The sequence below is a fragment of the Hemiscyllium ocellatum genome, chromosome 1 (genome assembly GCF_020745735.1).
Source record: "Hemiscyllium ocellatum isolate sHemOce1 chromosome 1, sHemOce1.pat.X.cur, whole genome shotgun sequence".
In the NCBI taxonomy this organism is placed as follows: Eukaryota; Metazoa; Chordata; class Chondrichthyes; order Orectolobiformes; family Hemiscylliidae; genus Hemiscyllium; species Hemiscyllium ocellatum.
In genome coordinates this window covers 107222152-107239375 of record NC_083401.1, presented here as the reverse complement: position 1 = coordinate 107239375, position 17224 = coordinate 107222152, and the positions used below count along the sequence as shown (strand labels likewise).

Sequence of the window (17224 nt, the reverse complement as noted above, 5' to 3'; positions counted from 1 at the left end):
AACATTTTTTTCAGAAATGAATTCAGTGTTAGAAATAAAATTACTCAATTGTGTTGTAATGATTTAACATTTCATCTTTTAACTTTCTGATAGGCCTACCCCCCTCAAAAGCCAAGGTGGAAATTCAGAAACATTTATCAACATTTAACAACAAAGACCAAGGATCCATCTTTGAGGGAGTTCAGGTAATTTTTGTCCTACTTATTAACCATAAATGTGAAAGGTAAACTTCAGACTTTTCAGTTTTACGATTAGAATGGTTTAAAAAAATGTATATTTTGTGTCAGACTTGTAACTTGCTAAAAATTAATTTGAGATGTGAGCATTTACTGCTGATGTCCAATTGCTCCTAAAATGCAGATCATTTGCTGCAGGTTGACCCACAACGCTATTGGGAAGGATGTTCCAGGAGTTTGAGCCATCATCATTGAAAGAGTAGTGATGTCGTTCCAAGTGAGGGTAGTGCAGGACTTAGAGAGGAACTTTCAAATTGATGGTGCTCCCATGCACTTTCAGTCTTTGCCCTTCTCCTTGGTGCAGGCTGGGGTTTTGGGATATGCAATTGAAGGTGCTTGTGCCAATGGTGGGATGAGGAAATTGTTTAAGATAGAGGATGGGGTGCTGAACAACCTGGCTGCCCATGCTTTGTTGTAAGATTTTTTGAGTGTTGGAACTTTACTGTTCTGGGGAAGTAGTGTGTTTAATAACATTCCTGACTTGTGCCTTGCTGGATATGACTTGAAGGCAAGAACTGACTTGCATTCTACAGATTTCCTAATTTCTGACCTGCTCTTGTAGCAATAGTATTTATGGGACTGGTCCAGTCAGTTTCAGTGATTGTAATGTCATTGATCTCATGGGGAGGTTATTAATTCTGTCATTGGGGATGGTCATTGTCTGTCACTTACGTAACAAACAACATATGAGCTACACAATAGCCCAAGACCTGATCTTGTTCAGTTTTTGCTGTACAAATTATTCCTAATCAACCTCTTCAGCCCTTTCAGAACAAGAGGGATTTCTATCCCAGAGGTAAGACTCCTGTTCTTACTAAATGTGAACTTGAGTATTTCATTATCTGTGCAGGTGAGAAAGGAACTGAACACACTGCAATCATCAGTAAGCATCTACACTTTTGACCATATATTGGAGGGAAGGTCATTGATAGGACAGCTGAAGGTGTTTATGTCCAGGACACAACCCTGAGAATCTTCTGCAATGATATTCTGGAGCTGGGACAATTGACCTCCAATAATTACAGTCATCTTTCTTTGTACTAAGTGTGGTGCCAACCAGTGGAGAACTTTCCCCCAATTCCCTCTGACTTTAGTTTAACCAGGACTTGATGCTGTGCACTTTCCAATGCTGTCAATGACAGTCATTCTTACCTCACCTCTATAATTCTTTACTTCTATCCATATATGGGCTGAGTAAGAACCCAAACTGAGGATCAGGTTACGAATGTGCCATTTGACAGCACCCTCTATTAGTTTACCGATGTCTGAGTGTAGGCTGATGGAGTGGTAATTGACCAATTGGATATGTCCTGCTTCAGGATTACTTCTTGACATTGTCGGGTGGATGCCTATGCTATAGCTGTAATGGAACAGTTTGGACAGAAGGAGGCTTTCGAATAGGAATCATCATTCAGGACCTCGAAGAAGAATGGCCATTTCCAATATAGAGAGTCAGATATCTTCTAAAACTTACAATTGGCCCCAGTTGTTAGACCAATAAAGTTTGAAGTTGAAATGAGCGGAGTACTATTTTCACAGTGGTAACTGGCCTCTTTTAATCTTTAATCCTTGACCTGTTACCACCTATGGTATCTTGAAGGAGAGAATTTCTTTTGGCAGTCTATATTGAAAAATCTGAGACCTACCACACTATGATGTCATTTCACCCAAGTGACTATTATTTACCAAGCAGCGATATTTCCTGAACACTGTCCACTTGTCCGTCTCATTTAGTGTCTCTGGCGCTTCTCACTAAAACTCTGGAATATCTGACGTTTTGCTGAGGTTCCTGTTTTTGAAAAGCTGTTGTGGCACTGTGGTGTGCAAAATGAAGAGGCAATGTTTTTTTCATTGTCCTTACCTTTCCATAGCACCATTAACATTGTAAACGGTGTCATGCCCTTCACAGGAGCATAATCAAGCAAAAACTAACACCTACCCAGAGAGAAACACCAGTAAAACTGGTGAATGACGCAAACTAGCCCAGCTTGTCTTGTATGCCACAGAAAAGAAAATGGAGCTTCAATCTGATCAGTAGATTATTTCCAAGTATTATTATATTTTTCCTTCTGGCTTAAAGCCAGTGATGATGGTATTGGGACTGCTAACTAAAATCTTTATCAAGGAATCTGATAGTAATTTGGGCTGTAATGGAGGAGAAAAGTGGTGGAGAGTTTGAGGGAATTAATTGCAGTGCTCTGGCCTTAACACAGCAGGCATTGTTGAAGTGGATGAGAATGGGAGGGGGATGGCTTGGAAGAATGCAGAGTTGTAGGGCTGTAAGTAATTGCAGCGATGGAGTCCAGATTGTTGAAGTGGTGCAGTTTGAGGATAATGAGCATAGAATAAGATTTGTGGTCTGAGGTGGGGTCTGGAGTCTCCACTTAGAGTTAAATAGGACACTAATTAATCTGGTTAACCCAGCAGCAGTTACAAAAAAGGGATTGAATCAGTCTCAGCACAAGTTATAAGCTGTTGTGAGGCTCTGGTAATCTCATCCTCCTCTATTTTCCCCCTCTCCTTCCCCCTCCCCCTCGTCACCCCCACCACACAACACCACCACCTCTTAAATTGCAGAGATAGAGATAAGACTATACCTTGGCACCTATACTGTTTGATGTCTTTGATAATGTTGCACCAATGGTACATTGAGGACTAGCTTTGAGCTGTCTGTTTTACAATTTCTGATAAAAATTGCAAGAACTGTGGATGCTGTAAATCAGAAACAAAAACAGAAATTGCTGGAAAAACTGAGCAGATCTAGCAGCATCTCTGAAGAGAAATCAGAGTTAATGTTTCAGGTCCAGTGACCCTTACTCTGAACTCAGAAGTTCACTCACCATTGTCCTTAGCTTCAATAAACGATCATTGATTCTTAAGTATTGACTAAAAGTGTCCAAATGCCCATGTTGTCAAATCTGTTGAGAAACTTATTTTCATATTGTCATTGCTCACTTTCTTAACCCATCATAAAATCAACATTACAAAAAAATTCTCCTTGTTCCCTTATCTCCATTACTAAAGCTGCAGGTAATGTTCTATGATTCAGTTGCAGCCATGGTGTAGGTCATAGTACTTCTGTGATTACATTGTGGACTTGATGCTTAGTTCAAATTCCCACTAGATCATTAGAATTTTTACATGGATCTGAACAAATAACAATTGTTTTTGCCCCTTTTGTTTTGGAACACATTGATAACATTGCAGGTTGAGCTTGTTTGAAAATATTTAATCAATGTTGATGACTGCTCATAGAAAATGAAGCCAAAAAATGAATTGGAAGAAAATGAGCTGGTTCTATCAATGCTGCGACAGCTTTATGAAGGGAAACAGAAGCTGCACATCCACACTGGAGATGCTAAGCAGGTACAGAGTCCTCCTGATTGCGAGCAATAATCTCCTTTTTAAAACTGCTGTGTTACTAAACGTGGAGTAACAAATCCAATTGTTGTCTAATCAGTACAGAGGCTTGGTTTCAAAATCAGCACTTTGGAAAAACTACAACAAAAATCAATGCAAAGAAAGCAAACTGTACTTATTCACTCAACGCCAGGTTATAGTTCAACAGGTTTATTTAAAATGATAAACTTTCAGAGTGCTACTCCTTCATCAGAACTTCACCTGACGAAGGAGCAGCGCTCTGAAAGTTTATCATTTTAAATAAACCTGTTGTTAGGTGACTGCTGACTTTGTCAAACATCGGAACCTCCACATCATACTTTTTACGTAATGGTCGTTCTAGGATGCCTCATTTGAAATTGTCTAAGAGTTGCACTCGTTTTGTTTGTATCCTGCTCTGTGTGAAACATTTGCATTGGATCAAAATGTTTGCTGATCTTGTATTTCTTGACAGACCTCACAAAGCTGCTCGCAGCCTTCAAATATGAATGGACAGCAGTCTCTCTCTGGCCGCTTCCGACTAGACCACCTCAAGACCAAGGCTAAAAAATCATTGGCTGAATCTCTGGAGAATATTTTATCAATGGTGAGCATTCTGCTGTTTCTTAACTACAAGTACTTGGAGTATTTGATGGAATATGGAGAGTTCATCTCTGAAAACTCATTTTGCCTGTTAATCAGTGAAATAAAATGCTTCCAAATAAGGAAAGACTTGTTGACCAGTGTAGTTCATCCCTAAAGAATAGGTTGGTTTGGCAGCATTTTCCTATTCATGCCAACTGCTGTTGATGTTTGCTGATATCATAGAGATTGACCTCAAGGCTTATAGCTGTTAATCAGCACCAATATTTTGCAAATGAAATGATGGACCTGGAGATGCTTAAGTCAGATTAGTTATCATTGTGAATCTGCCAGTCTTCTAGTATTTTATCCATGTCCATTGCTTTCACTCACAATTGTCATCAGTAGCTCACAACCTCCTTCAGTTTATTTTAAGGTTTTTGGTTAGAAGCAAACTAGTTTGAATAAAATAAATGTTTTTATATTCGAGAAGCAAAACTCTGGCAGTTCATGAGGAAGCTTCGAAAAAGAGAGGGATCTTGGGATGTCTGTCAACAGATCCCTGAAGGTGACAGGGGAGGTTAACACTTTAGTTAAGAAGGCATACTGGACACTTGTCTTCATTGTTTCAGGCACAGATTACAAGAGCAGGGAGGTTACATGGGAGTTGTACAGGTCTTTGGTTAGTTAACAGCTTGAATTTCAGGGCGGCACGGTGGTACAGTGGTTAGCACTGCTGCCTCACAGCGGGTTCAATTCCCGCCTCAGGCAACTGACTGTGTGGAGTTTGCACATTCTCCCTGTGTCTGCGTGGGTTTCCTCCGGGTGCTCCGGTTTCCTCCCACAATCCAAAAATGTGCAGGGTAGGTGAATTGGCCGTGCTATATTGCTCGTAGTGTTAGGTGAAGGGATAAATGTAGGGGAATGGGTCTGAGTGGGTTGCGCTTTGGTGGGTCAATGTGAACTTGTTGGGCCGAAGGGCCTGTTTCCACACTAAGTAATCTAATACTGTATGTGGTTCTGGCCACCATACTACACAAAGGAAGTGATCACACTGGAAGAAGTGCAGAAGGTGTTGCCTGGGATGGAACATGTCAGCTACAAGGGAGGCTGGATGAGCTTGAGTTGTTTTCTAGAGCAATGAAGGTAGATTAAGGACCTGATAGAACTGTTTAAGGTTCTGAGTGGTATGGGCAGGGTGACTGGAAAGCAGCAACTCTCTTTAATCGAAGGATTGAGAACAAGGGGCCATAATTTTAAAGTGAAAGGTTTAAGAGGAGATTTGAGGAAATAATTTTCACCTAGAGGATGGTTAGAGTCTGGAATGCTCTGTTTAGAAGGGTGGTAAAGGTGAATAATCTCGCAACCTTTTAAAAAGTACTTGGATGAACACTTAGAGTGCCATAATATTCAAGGTTTATGGGGCTAGTGTGGGGAAAATGAGGCTAGTGTACGTCATAGTTTTTTTTGGGCATACAGACTCAGTGGCCGAAGTGCTTCTGTATTATATGATTCCATGATTAGCTTAACAGACCTCTGACCCCAGATTGCTATTCAGTTTAAGTGGTTTATTATCACCTGCATAGAGTGTGTTAAATAACGACAGAACAGCAGGAAGAGAAAGGTCATTAACATGGTGTATGAACTACTTTGCTCCTTATAGAGGCTGCCTGAACTCAGTTGTCAGATTTACTGACTTAGCCTGCAATTTTTACTTTTATTTAATGTTTCTGGCATCTATCAATATTTTACTTTGACTTCTGTGCTTATGTGCTGCCATTTCTTTCCAAGTTCAGTTCTGTTTTTTTTCTGCTTTTGTCTCTTTAAACTTATTCATTTTATTCCATTTTTCCATCAACTTCATTACTTCTATGTTGTACATGATCTAAAGCTGGTCTCTGTAGTCAACCTGTTCTTAATTCAGCCCACGAGACAACAGCCCTGCATCCTCAAATGCCGCATTCCTTGTATTCCAGGCTAAAATTCCAGCTTTGGGTAAAATTGGTCAGGATCAACAGATCTCTATTCAATGATCCATAATTTGGAATGACTTGGGTTCTTCTGTACTGCACCCTTTGTGGTCAGAGAGTAAATTAGTGAGTTGTAACTGCTGAAAAGGACCTTTTGCATTTTAGTTCATTCTAATTGATGTTGAATTCATCATCTCTCATACTGCAGGAGGAGCCTGACATCAAGGAAGCGATAATGGGTTTGTGACTTTTAGCGAGAGAAGAGTTGTAAAAATTAAAAAGGCAAAGGGGCAGATCTAGAGTAGCAGTTGTAACTGTCTGGTCAGCATAGATGAGTTGGACCGAAGAGTCTGTACATCTCAATGACTGTTCTCTCAGTTTTGCTGCATTTTTTCCAACAATGTGGGTACTGGTCTAAAATTTAATGGTTGACTAGTGCCACCTGCAGGAATTGAATTAGTAGTTCAACGCAATTATTGACAGGAACAAAAATAGAAATTGCTGGAAAACCTCAGAGGTCTGGCAGCATAGAGTCATAGAGATGTACAGCACAGAACCAGATCCTTTCGTCCAACTCATCCATGCTGACCAGATGTCCGAAGCTAATCTAGTCCCATTTGCCAGCTATTTCCCTCTTAAACCCTTCCTATTCATGTGCCCATCCAGATGCCTTTTTAAATTCTGTAATTGTACCAGCCTCCACACTTCCTCTGGCAACTCATTCCATACACGCACCACCCTCTGAGTGAAAATGTTGTCCCTTAGGTCTCTTTTATATCTTCCCCTCTCACCCTAAACCTACGTTCTCTAGTTCTGAACTCGTCTACCCCAGGGAAAAGCCTTTATATATTTACCCTATCTGTGCCCCTCATGTTTTTATAAACCTCTATAAGGTCACCCCTCAGCCTCTGACACACCAGGGATAACAGCCCCAGTCTGTTCACCCTTGCCCTATAGCTCAAATCCTCCAACCCTGGCAATAATCCTTGTAAATCTTCTCTGAATTCTTTCAAATTTCACAACATCCTCCTGATAGGAAGGAGACCAGAATTACATGCAGTATTCCAAAAGTGGCCTAACCACTGTCCTGTACAGCTGCAACATGACCTCCCAACTCCTGTACTCAATCCTCTGACCAATAAAGGAAAGCATACCAAAGGCAGCCTTTTCTATCCTATCTATCTGCGACTCCACTTTCAAGAAACTATCAATCTATACTCCAAGGTCTTTTTGTTTAGCAACACTTCCAGGACCTTACCATTACGTGTATAAACCCTGCTCTGATTTGCTTTTCCAAAATGCAGCATCGCATTTATCTAAATTAAACTCCATCTGCCACTCCTCAGTCCATTGGCCCATCTGATCAAGATCCCATTGTACTCTGAGAAAATCTTCTTTGCTGTCCACTACACTTCCTTAACTATACATCCTATGTTCACATCCAAATCATTTGTATAAATGATGAAAAGAATGGACCCAGCACCAATTCTTGTGGCACATCACTGGTCACAGGTCTCCAGTCTAAAAAGCAATCCTCCACCACCCTCTGTTTCTACCTTCGCACCAGTACTATATCCAAATAGCTCGTTCTCCCTGTATTCTGTGAGATCTAACTTGGCTAACCAGTCTCCCCTGAGGAATCTTGTCGAATGCCTTACTGAATTCTATATAGATCACGTCTACTGCTCTGCCCCTCATCAATTCTCTTTGTTACTTCTTCAAAAAACTCAATCAAGTTTGTGAGACATGATTTCCCACAGAAATTGGCCAGTGAACTGGGTGATATGTTAGTGACAGGCGACTGGAAGCTCAACCTTTCTTGTGGATAGGACATAGGTGTTCTGCGAAGCAGTCACCCAGTCTATGCTTCATTTCCCCAGTGTAGGGGCGACCACATTATGAGCCTTGAATGCGATAGACTCAATTGTGAAGAGTACAAGCAAAGCATTGCTTCACCTAGAAAGTACATTTGGGCCTTTGGCTAGAGGAGGAAGGAGGTAGATGGGCAGGTGTTAGTCCTTCTGCGATTGCAGGGAAAAGTGCCTTGGAGGGAGTAAGATGGTGGTGATGGGAGTGATGGAAGAGTGAACCAGGGTGTCCCTGAGAGAATGGTCCCTGTGGAAGGTGGACTGGGGGGGGAGGGGAAGGTGTCTGATGGCGGCATCTCAATGGAGGTGATGGAAATTGTGGATAATGATCCTCTGGATGCTGGTGGGATGGTAAGTAAGGACAATGGGGTCCCTATGGCTTATGCGTGTGGGAAGAGAGGGGGTAAGGGCCAAAATGTGGGAGATGGATTGGACCCAGTTAAGGGCCCTATCGACAACAGAGCTGGGGAATCCTCGGTTGAGGAAGAAGGTGGGCCTTTTGGAGACGGCCAAATTGAAGTTGGCATCGTCAGAACGTAGGCAATGGAGGAAGTGAGAGAATGGAATAGATTCTTCATAGGATGTGAAGGTAGGGTGCGAGGATGTACAGTCAAAGTAAATGTGGGACTTGGTTTGTTTTTGTGGATATTGATGGTCAGGCTATCTCCAGAAATAGAAACAGAGATGTCGAGGAAGGGAGGAGTCAGAGATGGACCAGGTGACAGTGAGACCATGGTGGAAAATGGAAGCAAAATGGATAGACTTTTCCAATTCCATACGAGAGTAGGAAGCAGCACTGGCAGAAGAGTTGTGATTTGTGGCCAGAATAGAACTGGAATGAGGAATGTTCCACATATGGGGCAGCATGGTGGCTCAGTGGTTAGTACTGCTGCCTCACAGTGCCAGGATCCCAGGTTCGATTCTAGCCTCGGGCGATTGTCTGTGTGAAGTTTGCTCATTCTCCACGTGTCTGTGTGGGTTTCCTCCAGGTGCTCTGGTTTCCTCCCACTGTCCAAAGATCTGCAGATCAGGTGAATTGGTAATGCTAAATTGCCCATAGTGTTAGCTGCATTAATCAGGGTGGGTTATTCTTTGGAGGGTCGGTGTGGACTGGTTGGACCGAAGGGCCTGTTTCCACACTGTAGGGAATCTAACCTAAATATCCCACAAAGAGACAGATATAACTGGGGTCCATGTGGGTATCCATGGCCACCCCTCTAATCTGATGAAAGTGAGAGGAATTAAAAGAGAGAGGACAAGTTTGGTCAGGTGGAGGGGAGTGGTGATGGATGTGGACAGTTCAGGCCTTTTTTTCCATGCAGAAAAGAGAGCTATGAGACCATCCTGATGGGGATGGATGTGTAAATAGATTGCATGTCCATGGTATAGAGGAGGGGGCCGGAGCCTGCTAACTGGAATTTCTGAAACTGACATAACGTGTCAGTGAGGTTGTGGATGTAAGTGGGAAGGAACTGGACCAGAGGAGAAAAAATACTTAGCCCAATCCCCATACCCACCTGCCTTGTTATCACATGGTCTAGTGTTACACACAACCCACTGATGGTCCCTATCAGCAGCCATTCATTCTCTTAGGGTTATTGTTATCCACTCCTATGTCTGTGCAACTGACCTTCTCCCTCTTTGGGTTAAATCTCCACCTATCGTTTAATTCTTACCCCCTCCCCCCACCCTATCTTCTCCATAAAAACCAACTTTTCCTAGCTACCATCAATTCTGAAGAAGGGTCATTGAATTTACATTAACTCTCCTATCTCTCCACAGATGCTAACAGACCTGCTGAGCTTTTCCAGCAATTTCTGTTTTTGTTTCTGATTTGCAGCATCTGCAGTTCTTTGACTTTTTACAATTATTGACCGTACTGATAGAGAATATAAAAACTGGAGTCTGAAAACTGGACACTTTCTGCATCGATTTTAATAGAGTAAGATTTAAAGCTAAAACTTAACGTGGATATTTGGCGAGGTGTTGCTTTGGCATGTTGTCTCTCCAGACTAGAGCTTCATGTATTGTTCTGTCCCATGCACCTTGTGATTCTTGGCCCCATCTGACCTGGCTTGACCCAAACTACCATAATCCAACACAGAAACCAAAATCCAGAAATATCAATCATCCAACATGGCCACTGTACAGAGGATGCTGGGTTTGAGGTACCATACCTGTGCACATTCAGGGTGAGATGGGGAAAGTTTAAGGGAGATGTGCAAGGGAAGTTTTTCATGTAGTGTATGGTAGGGGCCTGGAACGTATTGTCAGAGAGGTTTTGGGAGCAGGTGTATTGGTGACATTTAAGAGACATCTGGATGGTTACATGAATAGGCAGGGACCGAATAAGGCAGGAGATTTTATTTTTAGTTTATTTAGGGCATAATGATTGGAATGGGCCGAAGGGCCTGTTCCTGTACTGTACTTCTCTTTGTTCTTTGTATTCTTAATAAACTCACAACCTAATGCTGTGAGGGGGCATTTCACAATCAAGTGTTCAACGTTTGGTAGACAGGGTTTCATTATAAATCTATCATTGATTTTGTAAACTAGTCCTAAGATTGCAGTATTTTCTGGTACAATTTTGTAAAATATAGATAACCTTGGCACGTAAACACTAATTTATTCAAATTGAGTGTGAAATATGTGATTTTTAGCATGACTTTGCTGATCATTCTGAGGAACTGCAATAATTCAGAAGTTTAAGTTAATGGTGATGTAAAGCCTAACAGTTGGACGGAGGTTCAACTGGTCTGAGAATCAATGGGAACCCCCTGTTGGTTCCTTGATGGTCCAACAAAATAAGTGTGTCTCAGCACCAAGCCTTCCTTGGGACCCCATGCGTAGAAAATCGTGCCAGTGGCGAACATCATTGAGCGCCTGCCATTGAGGGATTTTCCCCTCCTGACAAGGTTTGCTGAGTACCCATAGAGAGGTACAGGAGAGATGTGCAACTCTACCTTAATCCCAGAGTTGTCTCAAGGTTCTGGTGAGCTGAGGGATAACTGGTGGAAGTTGGTTCACAAATGAAACCAATTCACACCCTGGTGAGAGGGGGCATGTTTTCGTATCACCCCCATTTCTGTCTCCATCTTAATCCAGGGAGATTTTCCTGCCACAAGCACACAGGTGCATTCCCCCTCCTGACTGAAGGGGAAAGCTGCCATGTTCCTGCTGGGGTGGACTGGATGAATTTTCACCCATTGTTTGACCTCAACTGTGGATTTCCTTACTACTGCCCTTCATCCCTCTGTGATTCACTGATCGAAGGATTATTTATTCATGGAGGGCCAATCCTTTCTATTGGTTGCTAAGTTCTCCCTTTCTTCTTCAAGCTCATTATACACCCAGTTGCAGCTGCTTCCTAGAATTCATGTTTCTTGCTCCATCCCAACACTGGTAGGCGTCATCCTATCAGAGTTAAATCAGGTCTATGAATTCAACTTGGAGTTGAGAATTAAGATTGCAAGGACCGCAGTCTCAGTGGTGCCATCTTTTGCTGCAAGTGAAGTGATGATAAATAACATTTCCTTTCCCAGGTCCAGTTAGAAATCCAGTAGGTGGTGTATGAGAGATCTTTCTCATTTGCTGTACCTGTGGAGGAGCTTGTAGCCACTGTTCAATGATGTTCCCTAATAGGATAACCGGGAACAGAGTCCTTACCAAAGGGGTCTAAGCTAAATGTTAAAAGCTACACGGCACCAGGTTATAGTCCAACACTAAATTGGAAGCACTAGCTTTCGGAGCGCCACTCCTTCGTCAGGTGGTTTACCATTTAAACCTGTTGGACTATAACCTGGTGTTGTGTGACTTTTAACTTTGTACACCCCAGTCCAACATCGGCATCTCCAAATCATAAGCTAAATGTGTTCAGCACAATGGGTCATCATTGATTGTCACATAATCGGGCTGTTTCTTTGAGAATTACTGATTTTATGAAGTTCTAAATAACCTGATTTTCTCCACGCTGCATATTTGTTATAATCGTGTTGTAATTATTTTGCATTTTGCCTTTGTAGGGAGGGTCTAGACACAAGAGCCAAACAATCACTGAAAGTACAGTGTCAGAAAAAACAGCTTTAAGCCTTTCAAGCTCCAACCTGTCCAAGGTGAGTTATCCACCATTAATCTGCACAAGGCAGGGGTCCATCACTTATTGATGTACTCTCCGTGTTTAAGATGTAACATCTTTTTTATAGTAGCTTTCCAAGCAAAATGCAGAATAGCTGAAGTTTTAAATAAACAAGTATCAAAGCCCCTAATGTAGATGGTTTAATATCAATCTCAGAATAATCAGGCAGAATGGTGACCACAGTTAAAAGGAAATGAATCACTTTGATTGCTTGTAATATAACATTTTCTTTTACATCATGGTCCACCTATTTTGCATTCTTGACTGCTGTTAAAAAGGGGAATCGAGAGTTACAGGGATACGGCAGGAGAATGGAACTGAGGATTATTAAATCAGCCATGATCTTATTGAAAGGTGCTACAGATTCGACAGGACAAAACGGCATGCTTCTGTTCTTCTGTGATCAAAAGCAGGAAATATTTCCAACTGTCTAAAATTTTCATCTTTTGTAGGATGTCTTAACAAAAATTATAGCTTTGGATGCTTTTCTCCCCATGAATCTTGTAACATCACACCATGAAGCACATGGTTCAAATAGAGAGGTTGTAATGCTAGAAACCTTTTTATTCAAGAAGTTTGTAATATTTCGACATAATCCTGTTACCTGCATGAAGGACTAAATTATATGTTAATACTGTCTTGATGTATTCCCATCAAGCTATTGGCCACCCAAATTCCCTTCCTGTTCCATGTTAGCTGAGATTATTGATAATTTCCTCTCTTTGGGACATTTCTTTTTAAATCTGCTGTTACCACTCCCTCATCATAAAGTTCACCCTTAAATCCTTTATCCGAGCAAATTACAATCCCATCACCAGCTTCCCTTTTTTATCTTGAGTCCATGAACATGGTTCTGTTTTCCAAATTCTTGTTTCTTTTCCTGCAGTTCCCCATTTGAAGCTCTCCAGTCTGGCATTTGTTCTTGCCACAGTAATGAAATCGTCCTTTTAAAAAGTAGTCACTAACATCCTGTTATAACTGTGACAATGGTAAACCATCCCTCCTTGTCCTTTTTTGATCTGTTGGCAGCTATTGCCATGGCTGTTCACATCATACTTCTGTGATACCTTTTCATTGGCATCCAGCTGGATGAAACAGCTCTCACCTGTTTTAAATCTTATCTGTCTAGTTGAAGCCCAAAAGTTACTGGCTTCTCTTCCTGCTCCTGAATTAGTTACATCGAGAGATCCTAAGTATCTAACTTTGGCTCCTTCCTGTTTCTCATTTTCATACTACTCCTTGCCATTCAACATTCCACATGTTCTTCAATGAATCCCTGCTTTATCTCTATACCACAGCAAAGCCCACCTTCTTCTGGTTTGCCAGGTACCCAACCAAAATTCACTATGGGATGAGTAGAAACTTCCTCTGACCAAGCAATGGGAGCACTAGAGTTTTGCCACAAGCTCCATGATCTCACTATCTCTGCATGGCTGCTGTCAGAGACTGCACCTCCTCTCTCAGACCCTGAGAAGAGCTTCCAATCACACATCAACTTCCTCACAAAGGAACAGCTCCTTCTGTCTCTGTGACATTGTCCATCTCCAACCCTACCTTGTTGTATCAGCCTCGAGGTAACAAAGATCTCTCTAAGATCAGCCCTTTGTTTTTCACCATCCCTAAATTTGGGCTCTTACGACTGCTTGCACTTTGTGCTGTTCCTCAGCCCCCGCCACTTTGTGCTGTTCTTCAGCCCTCCCACTCTGCCGAGGACATGGAGGTTCTGGGCCTCCTTCAACACTGCTCCCTCACCACCAGACACCTGGAGGAAGAATGCCTCATCTTCCATCTCAGAACACTTCAACCCCAGAGCATCAATGTGGACTTCAACAGCTTCCTCATTTTCCCTTCCCCACCTCATCCTAGTTTCAAACTTCCAGTTCAGCACTGTCCCCATGACTTGTCCAACCTGCCTAGCTCCTTTTCCACCTGTCCACTCCACCCTCTCCTCCCTGATTTATCACCTTCATCTCTTCCCCCACTCACCCATTGTACTCTATGCTACACTCTCTCCACCCCCACCCTCCTCTAGCTTATCTCTCCACGCTTTTGGGCTCACTGCCTTTATTCCTGATGAAGGGCTTTTGCCCGAAACATCGATTTCGATGCTCGTTGGATGCTGCCTGAACTGCTGTGCTCTTCCAGCACCACTAATCCAGAACTTTGTGCTGTCGCTCAGCCCCCGCCACTTTGTGCTGTCGCTCAGCCCCCGCCACTTTGTTTGCTGAGTGAATGGGTCCCCAGTAAATCACCAACACAACTTAAACATTTCTCAAATTCTTCCACCAAGTGTCCTAATTGTATAATCTCCTCTAGTCCTTTCCTCCACCAACATACCTGCACAGTTCACACCTTAAAGTCCTTCACTCTCCAATTCCTCCCTAAAGCCTTTTACATTTCTAATCCTTTTTCTTAATCCACATCTTGAGCCGAGATTTTAATTATCTGCACAAAGTTTCCTGACTGTGGCCTGTTGTCAAATTTTGATCAATAACACTCCTCCAAAATGCCTTGGGGTCATTTTACTTAAAGTTACAAACTAAATGCAAGTTGTTTTAGTCAGTGTATTTGTTCAGGTGGATCAGATTTTTTGAACTGATCATTTTGGACCATCTGGTGAGCTTCTGGCTGTTAGTACTAGCTTGCATTGTCAAATAATTAAGTATTGAGTGTTATAGATTTGTGTATCAACAGTTTTTTTTAAAAAAGAGATTTGTAGCTGCTTTTAGTGTGTTGGTGTGCCTAGATGAAAGTCACAAACTCCAAAACCCATGTTTCTCTCTGTTGTTTCAGTTTCTTTTCCATTTATAGCGATTCTGGTCAGAGGTTGTACACAACCTGATTTAATTTCACAATATCTTGGCTTATCAAAAAATTCTTCATAAAATGTTTAACGTGCATTCTGGTGATTTGAAGCGAGAGTAGGATCTGCTTATTAACATTCCAGCCACACCCAATGAATCTTATGGCCAAGTGTTAACTTTTGTTTTTAAAGACTACTAATATGTAAATAATGCAAACCTCCATTTTAATAGCTAGGGTCTCTCTTTGTAAATAATTTGAAGGTGGTGGTTGATCTTGAGTTGCAATTAAACACTCTTGCCGAAAACCTAAAATAATGATCCTTTGTGACATTGTCCCTGGAAAGTAGTGAAGAAGTAGCTTTTCATCAGTGTTTTTGTTCTTACGTACTGGTATGGAAACCTGAAACTTCGGGAGCTAATGAAGCTATATTAAATTGTAGTGGTGTATAGGATGTGAGGAGAAATGATGAGTGTGTCTCACAGAATAATTCTCAGGACAGCATGCACATCAAGTAAGGGAATTTAAGTACAAGGCAAAGTGGGTGCAAATTTTTTGCTGAGGCTGTCATCATCTTAGAAAAGGTTTGGAATGTTCACAGGGTTTGGATCTTGCTGCTTTTAGCTCTATGGTGCTGCAGGGATGACTGTGTTACAACAATATAAAAACATGAAGTACGTAAAATGAACATTGTTATGTTGATGTTGGCTTAGAACCGTGAACAAACACCAAACAACATAAGTATCCATTGTTTGAGAGGGGACGTTGGCTGACGGAACATAGAAGTTTAAAACAGACACACCACACAAACAGAAATATTATGGTGTAATTCCCTGAGTAGGAGTTGGCTGGGTCTGGGTCTGTGTCTGTCACAGTGAGTAATGGTGGTTAATTTAAAGTGATGAAGTAAAGGTACAGGAATGTCGAGAACAATTGTCAGATCAGTATGTTTGAATGTGTTTGGCTTGCCTTATTTGGGCAAATTCTGCAGGTTACTGTCAAGCCACTGTGCTCCAATTTTCAGCTCTGGTCTGACAGCCTACCCCAGTTTAAACCAGCAGCTGTTAGTGAAAAATGAGAAATTATTGTTTATTTCTTTGTTAAAGTATTAAGAGTTGTGGCAGAGAATACCTTTCTATGGCTTTGAAGTACTTGACCTCTGAAACACCATTATAAGGGGTAAATGTGGGGGAATGGGTCTGGGTGGGTGGGTGCGCTTCGGCGGGTCGGTGTGGCCTTGTTGGGCCGAAGGGCCTGTTTCCACACTGTAAATAATCTAATCTAATTAGCAAACTGTGATCATTGAAAGGAAGAGCAAGTATTCCCCAACTTTGCAGTAGTGTTGGATCTCCTTTTTCCAGTAACACATGAGCGCTGATGGTTGAGGAGTGCACAGTGCCCCAGACAGCGATTCTCCCAGCTGGAAACATGCACAGTTTAAAAGCAGTGCCAAGGGGCTCTGAAAAAGTAATCAAAATCATTTGGAAAAGAAAAGCGTTTAAATGTCTTTCATATATTGGAAAAGGCATGTGCTAAAGACATGAATGATAGCCCTTATTTTAATTGAAACTAATCACTTTGTGTCCACACAGAGTACTTATTTGGATGAAAGTGATGACCAGGCATGTCCCATTAGTCCTGTGAAGTCTCATGGTTCCACGGGAGATTTGTTGCAAGACCTAGATAACAGAACTGAATCAGCTGAGCCAGTATTTAGACGGCGGGCCCATACCTTCAGTTACATGCCTTCCAGCGTTGAACAGCCGAAACAGATGCTGGATGAGACCCCGATCTTTCCCAAGCCGAAACTGATGAGATATCACTCAGTGAGCACAGACACACCACACAAACAAAAGTAAGAAGTGACAGTTTCTAACTGAAAGAGATATTACTGTTGTATTCCTTAAATTGTTTGTTATTTTGTAAAGAATAAGATCATAAAATATAGGAGCAGAATTGCAAATGTGACTAGATTGGGTTGGGATATTTGGCTGGCATGGAAGAGTTGGACCAAAGGTTCTGTTTCCATGCTGTCCATCTCTGTGACTCTGAGTCTGCTCCAGCACTCGATCGTGTCTTTCATCCCTTCCTCCTGTCTTCTCCCCTGAATTATTTAATCCTATTGCTGATCAAAAACCTATCTATCTCTGTCTTTAATATACTCAATGACTTGGCTTCCACATTCTTTTGCAACAATGAGTTGCACAGAGTCACCACTCTCTGACCAAAGACATTCCTACTCATCTCAGTTCT

At 41.9% G+C, this 17224-nt stretch overlaps 1 protein-coding gene across 4 annotated transcripts in view; it reads left to right on the top strand.

The window, feature by feature from the left end:
- The window catches only part of tbc1d1 (TBC1 (tre-2/USP6, BUB2, cdc16) domain family, member 1), a 287433-nt gene that overhangs the window by 158496 nt on the left and 111713 nt on the right, over window positions 1-17224 (top strand). For all 4 annotated transcript variants that reach the window (XM_060824990.1, XM_060824980.1, XM_060824998.1 and 1 more), the window contains exons 6-10: window positions 94-185; window positions 3492-3602; window positions 4090-4221; window positions 12057-12146; window positions 16564-16826. In XM_060824990.1, the coding sequence (XP_060680973.1) occupies window positions 94-185; window positions 3492-3602; window positions 4090-4221; window positions 12057-12146; window positions 16564-16826 (688 nt within the window). The remainder of the gene's footprint in view (window positions 1-93; window positions 186-3491; window positions 3603-4089; window positions 4222-12056; window positions 12147-16563; window positions 16827-17224) is intronic.